Source organism: Myotis myotis, unplaced genomic scaffold, assembly GCF_014108235.1.
Source record: "Myotis myotis isolate mMyoMyo1 unplaced genomic scaffold, mMyoMyo1.p scaffold_m19_p_1, whole genome shotgun sequence".
NCBI classification, from domain to species: Eukaryota; Metazoa; Chordata; class Mammalia; order Chiroptera; family Vespertilionidae; genus Myotis; species Myotis myotis.
In genome coordinates, this window is record NW_023416313.1 from 113,698,027 (window position 1) to 113,710,286 (window position 12,260).

The window sequence follows — 12,260 nt, forward strand, 5'->3', positions numbered from 1 at the left end:
CCCCCCTGTCAGGCACAGAGCAGGGCTCATCAGGGGGTTGGGGCGCCTTCCCCTGTCCCGAACAGAGAAGGGCAGATAGGGAGGTTGTGGCCCCGCCCTGTCACACACAGAGCCGGAGGGCGATCAGGGGGTTTGGGCGCTGCCCCCTGTCACACTGATCCCAGTGCTGGGAGACCTCTTGGCTCCGCTGATCCCGGTGCTGGGAGGCCTCGCGGCTCCGCTGATCCCAGTGCTGGGAGGCATATTACCTTTTATTATATAGCATAGAGGCCTGGTGCACGGGTGGGGGCCGGCTGGTTTGCCCTGAAGGGTGTTGTGGATCAGGGTGGGGGTCCCCACTGGGGTGCCTGGCCAGCCTGGGTGAGGGGATGATGGCTGTTTGCAGCTGGTCACACACCCTTCAGGGTGGGGGTCCCCACTGGGGTGCCTGGCCAGCCTGGGTGAGGGGATGATGGCTTTTGCAGCTGGTCACACACCCTTCAGGGTGGGGGTCCCCACTGGGGTGACTGGCCAGTCTGGGTGAGGGGCTGAGGGCTGTTTTCAGGCTGGCGGGTGACTGAAGTTCCCAACTGCTCCTTTTTTTCTTTTTTTATTCTGGGCCAGCTTTAGCTCTGGCTCCAGCTCTGAGGCCTCTGCTGCTGAAAGCAGGTATCTGGTTTGTTTGGGTTCTATAATCGAAACTCTGTATCAACTGCAGCTCTGAGATCCCGGCGGGCTAAAAGCAGGTTTCTGGGGTTTTGTTTAGCTTCTATATTTGTAACTATGTTTCAAACTGCAAGTTCAGAGGCCGGCAAGGCAGGCGGGGAACGCTGGAGTCCTCTGTCACTGAAGCAAGCAAGCCTCATGTTAGTTTCAAGCTGCCTGGCTGCCGGCCGCCATCTTGGCTGGCAGTTAATTTGCATATTGCCCTGATTAGCCAATGAGAAGGGTAGCAGTCGTACGCTAATTACCATGTTTCTCTCTTATTAGATAGGATAATATATGTCTCAGGGCATATGGGCAAAACAAAAAACTTTTACACAACTGTGGCCATGAAATTATAATATTTTTGTAATAACTAAATTTTAATCCATTTAGATTGATGTAAATTGTCTAGTATTATAGAGGTTAGCTGTAACTGTCTGCAGTCTCCTTTTCAATATATTTTTCATTCTGCCACATTTACTCTGTATTTCTATACAGCCATTCTTTGTTTTTATGGCTTATCAATAGGTTGACATATAACTTACTATACAAACCAGGTATTCTGAGGGTAAAAGTAGGTACCTTTAACAACTAAACTAGGTAACAGTCATAAACTTTAGACTGTCCACACAAACATGATATATGAACATACTACCTATAATAAATCCCCAATATTTTATATCCTAGTTTAATGGGTATAATATTAAGCTAGGTACCAGGTGATCTAATTTAATTTCCAAATATTTTACTTAAAATAAAAAAAAACCCACATTCTCCATTACTTCAGTTTCTCCAATTCTAAATCTGCCATCTCTTAGCATAATTTAACTATAAATAATACTTTATAGAGCACTGAGAATGCTCTGGAGGATGCCATGTGAAGCTTTATTTCTGAAGCTTATAGATAAGTTTAGTATACTGAACAGTATTAACAAAGGATGGTAAATATTTGGCATATATTGCCAGTTACCACCTGCACAGTTGTGGCAGTATCACTAATCTATCATGACACATTTTCTACTAAACATGAAAACAGCAAACACATCTCACATATATAACTTGATTCAAGAAGAGAGAAACACACAACAAAATAAATGCCAACAAATTTAACATTAACGTAACTCTGCAGAAGAAAAATGGAAAAACATATTTAAATGAGTTCTATAATAGTGAAGTCCATACAATTTTCCTAGACACACACACACACACAATGCATTTGATAATGTAAGAAGAAAGATTAGGACTTATGCATGAAAAGCCCAAATGGCCTATGACAAAATGGAAAAGAATTATACTCACTTGCTTTCTTCATCTAAAAGATGGAGCAGTCCTGTTGGTTTCTTGCTAATAAGATTTATGCAACAGGTGTTATCTATATAATCTATATTGTGCCAGCTGATACCTTCAGCTCTGTATTCCTCCTAGGAAACAACAAATTAACAATTTATTCATCTTGCAGAAAGTAATAGGTATATGATAATAAGGACTGAAAAACTTTTCAGAGGCTTAAAAAAGAATAGTCTAAAGTTTCCTCTTTTAATCAAGAAGACACATGACGAAAAGTGTAATTTCAATTTTATAAAATCTTGATACAGTATGTGTCTATTTCCTTTAAAAAGTACATGCAACCAAATTTTTTTGTTAAATCCTACTTGTGATACATTCAGATCAAAATTTAGGGTGAAATTTGTTTTAGACATCCTATTTGATGATTACACTAAGGAAAAATATAAAATAGAGAATCCTAATTTCTCCCATCTGACTGTGAATCATCAACAATGAATTTAATAAAACAATGTCTGGGCAAAGTGGAAAACCATCACCTCCAGTGATCACCAATATAAATCATATAGAATTCAAATATACTTGCCTTTAACAAAATAAAACCCTTAGTATATTTTCCAAAACAACAAGGTTTCACATTCCAACACTTAAAAACTCAAACCTCAGGCCTTGAGCAACTATTCAAAACCCTCTGACAAAAAAAAACAAAAACAAAAACAAAACACCCCACATTCCTTACTAATATTACTCTGTACTGAAAAGCTATTATTTTACCCATCAGTGAGATGCTTTTACTTTTTGACTATTTTCCAGAAAGATGCCCCTGAGAATCTAAGAAGATATGTTTCTATATTGCAGGGATATCTAGGCACCAAGAAAATACTATGTTCACATGATGGTTTTAGTATTCACTGAAAATACTTGCTTATTTATCTGTAAATATGGTGATTTTATAATTTCATGACTTTCTGTATTATTATCATCCTACAAAGAAAAATGACCGTAATATACAGGAGGCAACCAATTGATGATAGTTATTCTAACTGGGAAAGCAAAAATGTTTAATTCTTTCCTTTTTATTAAAAATTTCTCAAGTAAGACTTCCAGTCAAAACAGCAGAAGTAGTATATGCAGTGCTCTCACCTTCTCCCACACCCACATCAAAATTACAACTAAACTATGGAATGACCATCATTGAGAACCGCCTGAAGACTAGCTGAACAGAAGTTCTAAAACTAAAAATATACAGAAGCCACATCAAGACCAGTAGAAGGGGTGGAGATGCAAAACGGGCGGGTCCCACACCCACGTGTGGCAGTTAAAAATCAGGAAGGATAGCTCAGCTGCAGAGGTCCCTACTGAGTAGTGAGGGGTTCCAGTCCCATACCAGGCTCCCCAGCCTAGGGTTCCAATGCCAGGACGAGAAGTCCCATAACCTGTGGCTGTGAAAACCACTGCATTCCTCTTAAAGGGCCTGTGCACAGATTTACTCACTGACTCACTTGCTCTTGAGTAGCAGTATGGGGGGGGGGGGGGGGGCGCAGTCAGCAACTCAAAAAGCACCAGGGACACACAGGAAGGAACTGAACAGTCTGGCTTCAAAGCAAGGGCTAGAGGAGCAGCTTTCTCTCAGGCAGAAGCGCTGGCAGATGCCACTGTTCCTTTGTTGAGCCCCCTCCACCTAGCCTATAGGTAAAGGCCAGTGCCAAGTCTGAGTATCCATCAACCTGGCTAATGCCCTGCCTGTTGATCTCTGAGATGTCACCCCACACAACTTGTGGGCCAACTCAAGCCACTTTTCCATTTAAATAGCCTGTCTCAGCTAGCGCTGGGGAACTTTCCTAAATCTCTCAAAGGTTCACAAACCCCTAACAAGCACTGGCTGGCCTCAGAGTACCCCATTCTTCTTGTTAAGCAAGGCCCAAGCCCAGCACTAGTGCCAGCCAGCCTTAGATGGCAGCTTAGATTCTCCCAGGCACCTTCAAGCCAAACACAAGTAGCAACCATTTGCAGATCACTTCGTAGCCCATACCATGTGGCCCCAGAATGGCATAGGCAGTGGCTGACCTTGGCCTGCACCAGAGACCATCCCAAGAGGCCCCAGAATCTACATACCCAGTGACTAACTTCAGACCACAACAGACCACCCAATCTCCTCTACAATTGACTTGCCAAAGGACAAACTCAGCAGGCACTAGAGCCCCACTAACATAAATCTTGCTCCATGGGGTCAACCCCTGCACAACAGCATCTCTGATGTAATCATGACCATTCCTCGTAGCCATTCAGCCTGAGGGTAAATCCCTCCCACTGAAGTGCCAACAGCAATCAAGACTCAACTACAATAGAAGGACACACAAAACCCACACAAGGAAGCACCTAACTCATGTGACCTGGGAGACTGTGCCACTGGACCTCACAAGACACCTACTACGTAAGGCTACTCTATCAAGCCTGGAAACATGAAACATCTACCTAATACATAGAAACAAACACAGGGAGGCAGCCAAAATGAGGAGACAAAGAAACATGTCACTAATGGAAGAACAGGAGGAAACTAAAGAAAACTAAACTAAATGGAGACAAGTAATCTACCAGATGCAGAGTTTGAAACACTGGTTATAAGAATGTTCAATGGGAACAACTAAGATGGCGGCATAGGTAAACACCGGGAAATTATCGCCTCACACAACAATTGAAAATTACCGCAAAGGACTGAGCAAACATCATCCAGAACAACAGAAAGGCTGGCTGAGTATAAATTCCACAACTAGAAGGAAAGAAAAGCACGCTGAGAGCCAGAGGCGCTGCGGAGGTGAAGTGCAGAGGTACGGCGGCGCGCGCGCGCGAGGAAAGGGGGTAGCACCTGAGGACGCGGCTGACTTTTTGAGTCACAAGCTCCTGACTGCTCTGAACTCCGGTTCCGGGAAGTCTCTGGGGACCCAGGACTCATATGGGGAGAGGCTGGTCTGTCCGGCAGCGAGCGAACTTGAGGGTGGCTTTCCCTCAGAGGTGCTTGCAGCCGTTACCGGAACACTGAGACGCGCGACTCCGGGCAGAGAATCGGCCATGGCTGCTTTCTCCGCCCTCTGACTCCCTGAGGCCCCGCCCCACCCAGGCTGCGGCAGAGGCTTTTGCATGTGAATGTACCTAACTGCAGCCGAACCAGGCAGACCTGGAACTTCCAAGAGAAGGCCCAAGGCCCCGCAGCGGCTTGCATTGCTTCACAGCTGAGCCTCTTCGTGGCTCCTGCTGTGTGGCCTCACGCAGAGGCTGAATTAGCACCTCCTTAGATCCAGGAGCCACTGTACCCAGTGGTCAGAGGGGGTCCATCCAGACTGCAACTCCTCAGATCCATAAGGGACGCACTCAGGGAGCAGACTCAGTGAGCACCAAAGCCCCACTGAAGCAAGTCTTGCCCCAGAAGGGTGTTCAGCACAGAAGTTCTCCCACTTTAGACACAGCTGATTCTCACAGCCAATTGGCCTGGAGGTCAATTCCTCCCAGTGACTCTACAACAACCAAGGCACCAAGAGTGCACCAAGAGTGTCCACCCCAGGTAACTGGGGAGGCTGAGCTACTGGGCCCTACAGGACACCTGGCGCGCAGGGCCACTCTATCAACACAGGGAAGCTGCCAAAATGCGGAGACAAAGAAACAGGTCACAAATGGCAGAAATGGAGGAAAGCAAACGATTGGATATAGAGTTTAAGGCCACGGTTATAAGGTTTTTCAAGAATTTTATGGAAACCGCCGATAAATTTAATGAATCCCTCAATAAGTATAGGGAGACCATGGAGGACATGAAAAAGGACCAACTAGAAATTAAGCATACACTGACTGAAATAAAGAATAATTTACAGAGATCCAGCAGCAGAAAAGAGGATCCCAAGAATCAAGCCAAAGATTTGAAATACAAAGAAACAAAAAATACCCAACCGAAAAAGAAAAAAGAAAAGAGATTCCAAAAATATGAAGATAGTGTAAGGAACCTCTGGGACAACTTCAAGCGTACCAACATCAGAATTATAGGGGTACCAGAAGGAGAGAGAGGGCAAGATATTGAAAACCTTTTTGAAGAAATAATGACAGAAAACTTCCCCTACCTGGTGAAAGAAATGGACTTACAAGTCCAGGAAGCGCAGAGAACCCCAAACAAAAGGAATCCAAAGAGGACCACACCAAGACACATCATAATTAAAATGCCAAGAGCAAAAGATAAAGAGAGAATCTTAAAAGCAGCAAGAGAAAGACAGTCAGTTACCTACAAGGGAGTACCCATACGACTGTCAGCTGATTTCTCAACAGAAACCATGCAGGCCAGAAGAGACTGGCAAGAAATATTCAAAGTGATGAATAGCAAGAACCTGCAACCAAGATTACTTTACCCAGCAAAGCTATCATTCAGAATAGAAGGTCAGATAAAGAGCTTCACGGATAAGAAAAAGCTAAAGGAGTTCATCACCACCAAACCAGCATTATATGAAATGCTGAAAGGTATTCTTTAAGAAGAGGAAGAAGAAAAAGGAACTCTTACCATTTGCCACAGCATGGATGGAACTTGAGAGCGGATAAATACCACAGGATCTCACTCATTTGTGGAATATAATGAACAACATAAGCTGATGAACAAGGACTGATCCAGAGACGGAGAGGCATTGATTGGACTGTCGGGACTTGGAGGGAAGGTAGGGGAGGGTGGGGGTAAGGGGGAAAGATCAACCAAAGGACTTATATGCAAGCATATAGGCCTAATCAATGGACATGGACAACGGGGGGGTGAGGGCATGAGCGGGGGTGGGGGGGGTGGGGGGTAGAGGGTAACGTGGGGACAAGGACACATATGTAATATCTTAATCAATAAAAAAATATATTAAAAAAAATAAAAAATAAAAAATAAAAAAAAAATAAAAAAGAATGTTCAATGAATGTAGAGGAAGAGTAGATGAACTCAGTAAGAACTTTAACAAAGAGATAAGAAACATAAAAATTAGAAACAAAACATAAAAAAGAACCAGTAAAAAATGAAGAACACAATCACTAAAAGTAAAAAATAAATTAGATGAAATCAACAGTAAATTTGATGAAGCAGATGACAGAATCAGCTATTTGGAAAGTAGGGTAACAGAAAACACCCAAACAAAACAGCAAAAAGAAAAAAGAATTTTTTAAATGAGGATAGCTTAAGGGACCTCTGGAACAACCTCAAGTGTACCAACATTCATTCGCATCATGGGGGTGTTAGAAGGAGAAGAGAGAGCAAAGAAATGACAACTTATTTGAAGAAATAATGATGGAAAACTTCCCTAACTTGGCAAAGGAAATAGATACAAGTGCAGGAAGTCCAGAGTCCCAAAAAAGATGAAACCAAACAGACTCACACTAACATACATCAGAATGTATGTTATGCCAAAGGTTAGAGATGAAAATAAAATCTTAAAAGCAGAAAGAACCCAGTTTGGCTCAGTGGATAGAGCGTAGCCCTGCAGATTGAAGAGTTCCAGTTCTATTCTAGTCAAGGGCACATACCTCGATTGCAGGTTCTATCTGTGGCTCTGGTTTGAGCACGTGTAGGAGGCAACCAATGGATGTGGCTCTCTCACATCGATGTTTCTCTCTATATCTCTCTCTCTCATCCCTTCTACTCTCTTTAAAAATCAATGGAAAAATATCCTCAGGTGAGGATTAACAAAAAATATAATTAACTGATTAAAATTAATGGGAAAATATCCTCTGGTAAGGATTAACAATAAATAAATAAATAGCAAGAAAAAGGCACTTAGTGACCTACAAAGGGAGCTCCCATAGATTGTCAGCTAATTTCTCAACAAAAACTTTGAAGGCCAGAAGGAATTAGCATAAAACATTCACTGTGAGGAAAAGGAAGAACCTGCAACGAAGATTACTCTATCCAGTAAGGCTATCATATAGAATTGAAGGACAAATAAAGAGCTTCCCAGATAAGAAATAGTTAAAGAAGTTCATCACTACCAAATCAGTTTTTACAAAAAATAAGATAAAAATATAAATAATAAAATAGCAATAACTGCATACCTATTAATTACTTTACAGTTTTTTAGAGAGAAGGGGAAGAGAGAGAGAGAGAGAGAGAGAGAGAGAGAGAGAGAGAGAGAGAGAGAGAAACACTGATGTGAGGGAGAATAATGATTGGTTGCCTCTCATACATTCTCTAACCCCGGACCAGACCCAAAACCTAGGTACTAGTATATGCCCTGCCCGGGAAAGGAAACCTCAAGCTTTCGAGGGGGTGCTGGAAGCTTTCGCTGGTATGAAACAACACTCCAACCATCTGAGCCACACTAGCCAGGGCTATCAATAATTACTTTAAATGTTAATGGATTAATGGTCCAATCAATAGCCATAGGATGGCCAAATGGATAAAAATATAAGGCCCAAACATATGCTGTCTACGGGAGTGCCACTTCAGGTCAAAAGACAAATAAAAATTGAAAATAAAGAGGTAGAAAAAAATATTTCATGCAAATGGAAACGAATAAAAAGTTGGGGTAGCATTATTTATAACAAACAAACAGACACTAAACAAAGGCTATTACAATAGACAAAGAAGGACCCAGCAATTCTACTTCTGGGTATTTATCCTAAGAAAGCTAAAACACAAACTCAAAAAGACATTTGCATCCCTATGTTCACTGCAGCATTATTTACAATAGCCAAGATAGGGAAGCAACCTAGGTACCCACTGACAGACAAATCGATAAAGAAGATGGAATATGATTCAGCCATAAAAAAAGAATGATATCTTGCCTTTTTCAACAACACAGATGGACCTAGAGGGTATTATGCTAAGTGAAATGAGTCAGAGAAAGACAAATGTTATATGATTTCACTTATATGTGGAATCTAAAAAAAATAAGATAAATGAATAAACAAAACAGAAACAAACTCATAGATACAGAAGATATTTTGATGGTTTCCAGATGGGAGGAGACTTGGAGGAATGGATGAAAAAATGGGAAGGGATTTAAATGTGCAAATTGCCAGTTATAAAAAAAGTCAAGTACATCACAGGGAATATAGTAAATAATATTGTAATAACTATGTATGGTGCCAGATGGCTACTAGATTTATCAGGATGGTCACTTCATAAGTAATGTAAAAAAGCAGAAGGCGTTGATCAAGAGGAGCCGTTGATGAGGAGGCATTACAAAGAGAAGGAGGAGTTGCAAGCCAAAATTCAAGGTATGAAGAATGCTGTTCTGAAAAATGACAAAAAGAGGAGGAAACAACTCAATGAAGATGTTGCTAAGTTGGAAGCAGAAATGGAACAGAAACATAGAAACTGGAGCAATTTAAGCTAACTTCTAGGGAGAGTAAAAGTCTGGTGCTGTTAACATTTCAAACTTGGTTCTTAAGAATCAGCCACCTCAGATATCAACAGCACAAAAGAGATGGGACAAAAAAGCTGCACTGGAAAAAGAGAAGAAAGGATAGCTGAAGCTGAAAGTGAGAACTTAGATGGTGCTACTAGTAGATGTGTAGAAAGTAAAAAACTTCCTCAAATACTGGCAGCTTGACAGAAATTAAAGATTCCATCTGATAGCCACTGCATGTAGAGAGCCATTTAAGATCAATTGAAAGAACAGAAATGCCCTCTGACTATAGCTGCCTTAAGTAATTAAACTGCTAAGTATATGCAAAGCCATGTGGAAGGCTTTCTGCCATTTTTAACAAACCCTAATACAGGAGATATGTACACTTCAGAAGAATTCGGAAAGTACTGTGATGGCATTATATACACAGCTGCATGAGGAAGTCAGCTTGAGCTAAAATCTGTATCTCATATTTTACAAATGCCAATAAAGATAATACAGGCAGATTATCCTCCCATTGTAATTGGCAAAGAGTATGGCTTAGTGAACAGAGCTACTGGAAATTTCAACTAGTTTACAAAATGTTGCACAATTATATTTTAGTACAGTGTGCCAATATAAATAATTCATAGCAAGTGCTAGATTGCTCTAAACATTAATGAAAAACACAACTACCTTAAATCAGTTTTATGGCAAAGCTGCTAACAGGTTTCTCAAAAAATTGTGTCAGAGATAAACTTTAACCAGTGTCCTCTTAGTGGTATTTTAAAAATACTTATAAGTCCATTGTCAAGAACATCATTCACAGACCAAGATGCAACCCTATCTATATATATAATACCCTAAGATGCAAATAGACCGAATGACGGAACAACCGAACAACCCGTCACCATGATGTCCACTGACCACCAGGGGGCATGCGCAGAACATGGCAGCATCTGCAGCAGGTGGCAAAGCGCAGAACATGGCGGGCATCGGCTGTGGCAGGATGGTGGAACAGGTGAATGGGGGCGCCAGTCCAAGGCGGGGTGCCATTCACTGTCATCAGGGCGAACCTCTGGTGTGTACTGAAAATTCTTTGCTCCCATGCACTGCAGTCCTGCCCAGGGCTTGCACCTGCTGCCGGCTCCAGACCTGCTCGCACCCACTGCTGGCACTGGAGCTGCTGCTTGCACCCCCTGCCAGTGCCCGGCGCCAGCCCCTGCCCCAGTCACTTGGCACCTTCAGCAGGTGCGAGCGGTGGCTGCCAGCCCTGAATGTCCCTCAGGGCTTCTTCACCTCCCCCTGCTCCTGAGGAGTGATCAGGGCAGCAGCTGCCGCTGGCACCCACTGATGGTGCCAGCTCCGCTCGCACCTTCTGACAGCGGCTCTGCTCTCACCTGCTGCTGGCACTGGCCCCAATTGCTCTGCACCTTCAGTGGATGCGAGCAGTGGCAAGCAGGGCTGCTGGCAGACAGGGGACTGGGGGAGGGGCCGGCAGGGACACGGAGGATGGGCCGAAATCTGCCCCTGTGCCCACGGCAGCCTCACGGCCTCTAGTTTGCTTATATTTTTATTAATATAGGACCCTGAACACTGTTGAAATAAATCTTAAAATGTTTTTTTTAAAAGCTTTCAGTAACCACCCTAGCTGGTTTGGCTCAGTGTATAGAACGTTGGCCTGCAGACTGAAGGGTCCCAGGTTCGATTCCGGTCAAGGGCACATGCTCAGGTTGTGGGCTCGATCCCCAGTAGGGGTCATGCAAGAGGCAGCAGATCAATGATTCTCTCTCATCATTGATGTTTCTATCTCTCTCTCCCTTCCTCTCTGAAATCAATTAAAATATATTATTTTTAAAAAGCTTCCAGTAACCATATCTGTAATTTTTCTTGAAGAAATGAAATGACTCAGTCTTTCTGTCACTGCAATAAAGTGTGGGGATGGTGATAGCAAATTTAATTAACACTTATAAACTTGACTGCAGTAACTTGGTATTGATGGGATTAATGCTGTGAAGTTTTTTTTATGACCCCATCAAAATGCAGCTAAGAAGCTTGTTTTAATGACTGAGAATTTTGTTTTGTCTCAATCGTGTATTTTTTTTAGATGGGAATCAGATGTTAAACTTTAAGAAATGACACAAATTCAAAGGTAAATAGGTGTTCCCTATCAGCTTTGAACCTAAACAATTACAGATTAGCCTTTTATTTGTATGTAATGTAAAAAGACCTAACAAAAAATAAATATTAAAAATGAAAAGATCCAATAGATTAATAATGTCTAATTCATGTTACTACTTCCTGTTTCTTAAGCTTCAGAATGGAATTAATACCATAATTTCTTGATTATTTTCATAACTACACATTTTTACAACTTTGTTGTGTTTTCTCCTTCACTGCTCAGCTGCTTTGCTTTCCTTGCAGGTTTTTCCACTAGGGAACAGTTTGGGACCTCTCTTATTCTTTAACTTGTACAAGTTGAAGGAGTAGCAATGTAAAAGGGTCCAAGGACAAATTTACTTCAAATACTTCCTCTTTTCAAATTTGTCTTACAAGATCTTTCTCTTTTTTGCTTCATTCTCTAGGATTAAAACAAAGTCTTTTTTTTTTTAACATATATTTTATTGATTTTTTACAGAGAGGAAGGGAGAGAGATAGTTAGAAACATCGATGAGAGAGAAACATCGATTAGCTGCCTCCTGCACATCTCCTACTGGGGATATGCCCGCAACCCAGGTACATGCCCTTGACTGGAATCGAACCTGGTACCTTTCAGTCCGCAGGCCGACGCTCTATCCACTGAGCCAAACCGGTTTCAGCAACAAAGTCTTTTTTATTTGTTATTTTGTTAGCCTTTTAAGGTCATCTTTCCTTAACTCAATCAGGTATTTGAGAATTTTTGTAATACATGTATGCATAAAGTCCAAAGCTACTCTTTGGGAAACAAGACTTTATAGTAAA

The 12,260-nt window shown here is 42.0% G+C and overlaps 1 protein-coding gene and 1 pseudogene across 19 annotated transcripts in view; one reads left to right on the plus strand and one right to left on the minus strand.

Moving 5' to 3' along the window:
• The window catches only part of MYO9A (myosin IXA), a 445,773-nt gene that overhangs the window by 234,638 nt on the left and 198,875 nt on the right, over positions 1-12,260 (minus strand). For all 19 annotated transcript variants that reach the window (XM_036347868.1, XM_036347858.1, XM_036347886.1 and 16 more), the window contains one exon: positions 1,984-2,105. In XM_036347868.1, the coding sequence (XP_036203761.1) occupies positions 1,984-2,105 (122 nt within the window). The remainder of the gene's footprint in view (positions 1-1,983; positions 2,106-12,260) is intronic.
• LOC118670393 lies at positions 8,772-9,893 on the plus strand (annotated as a pseudogene).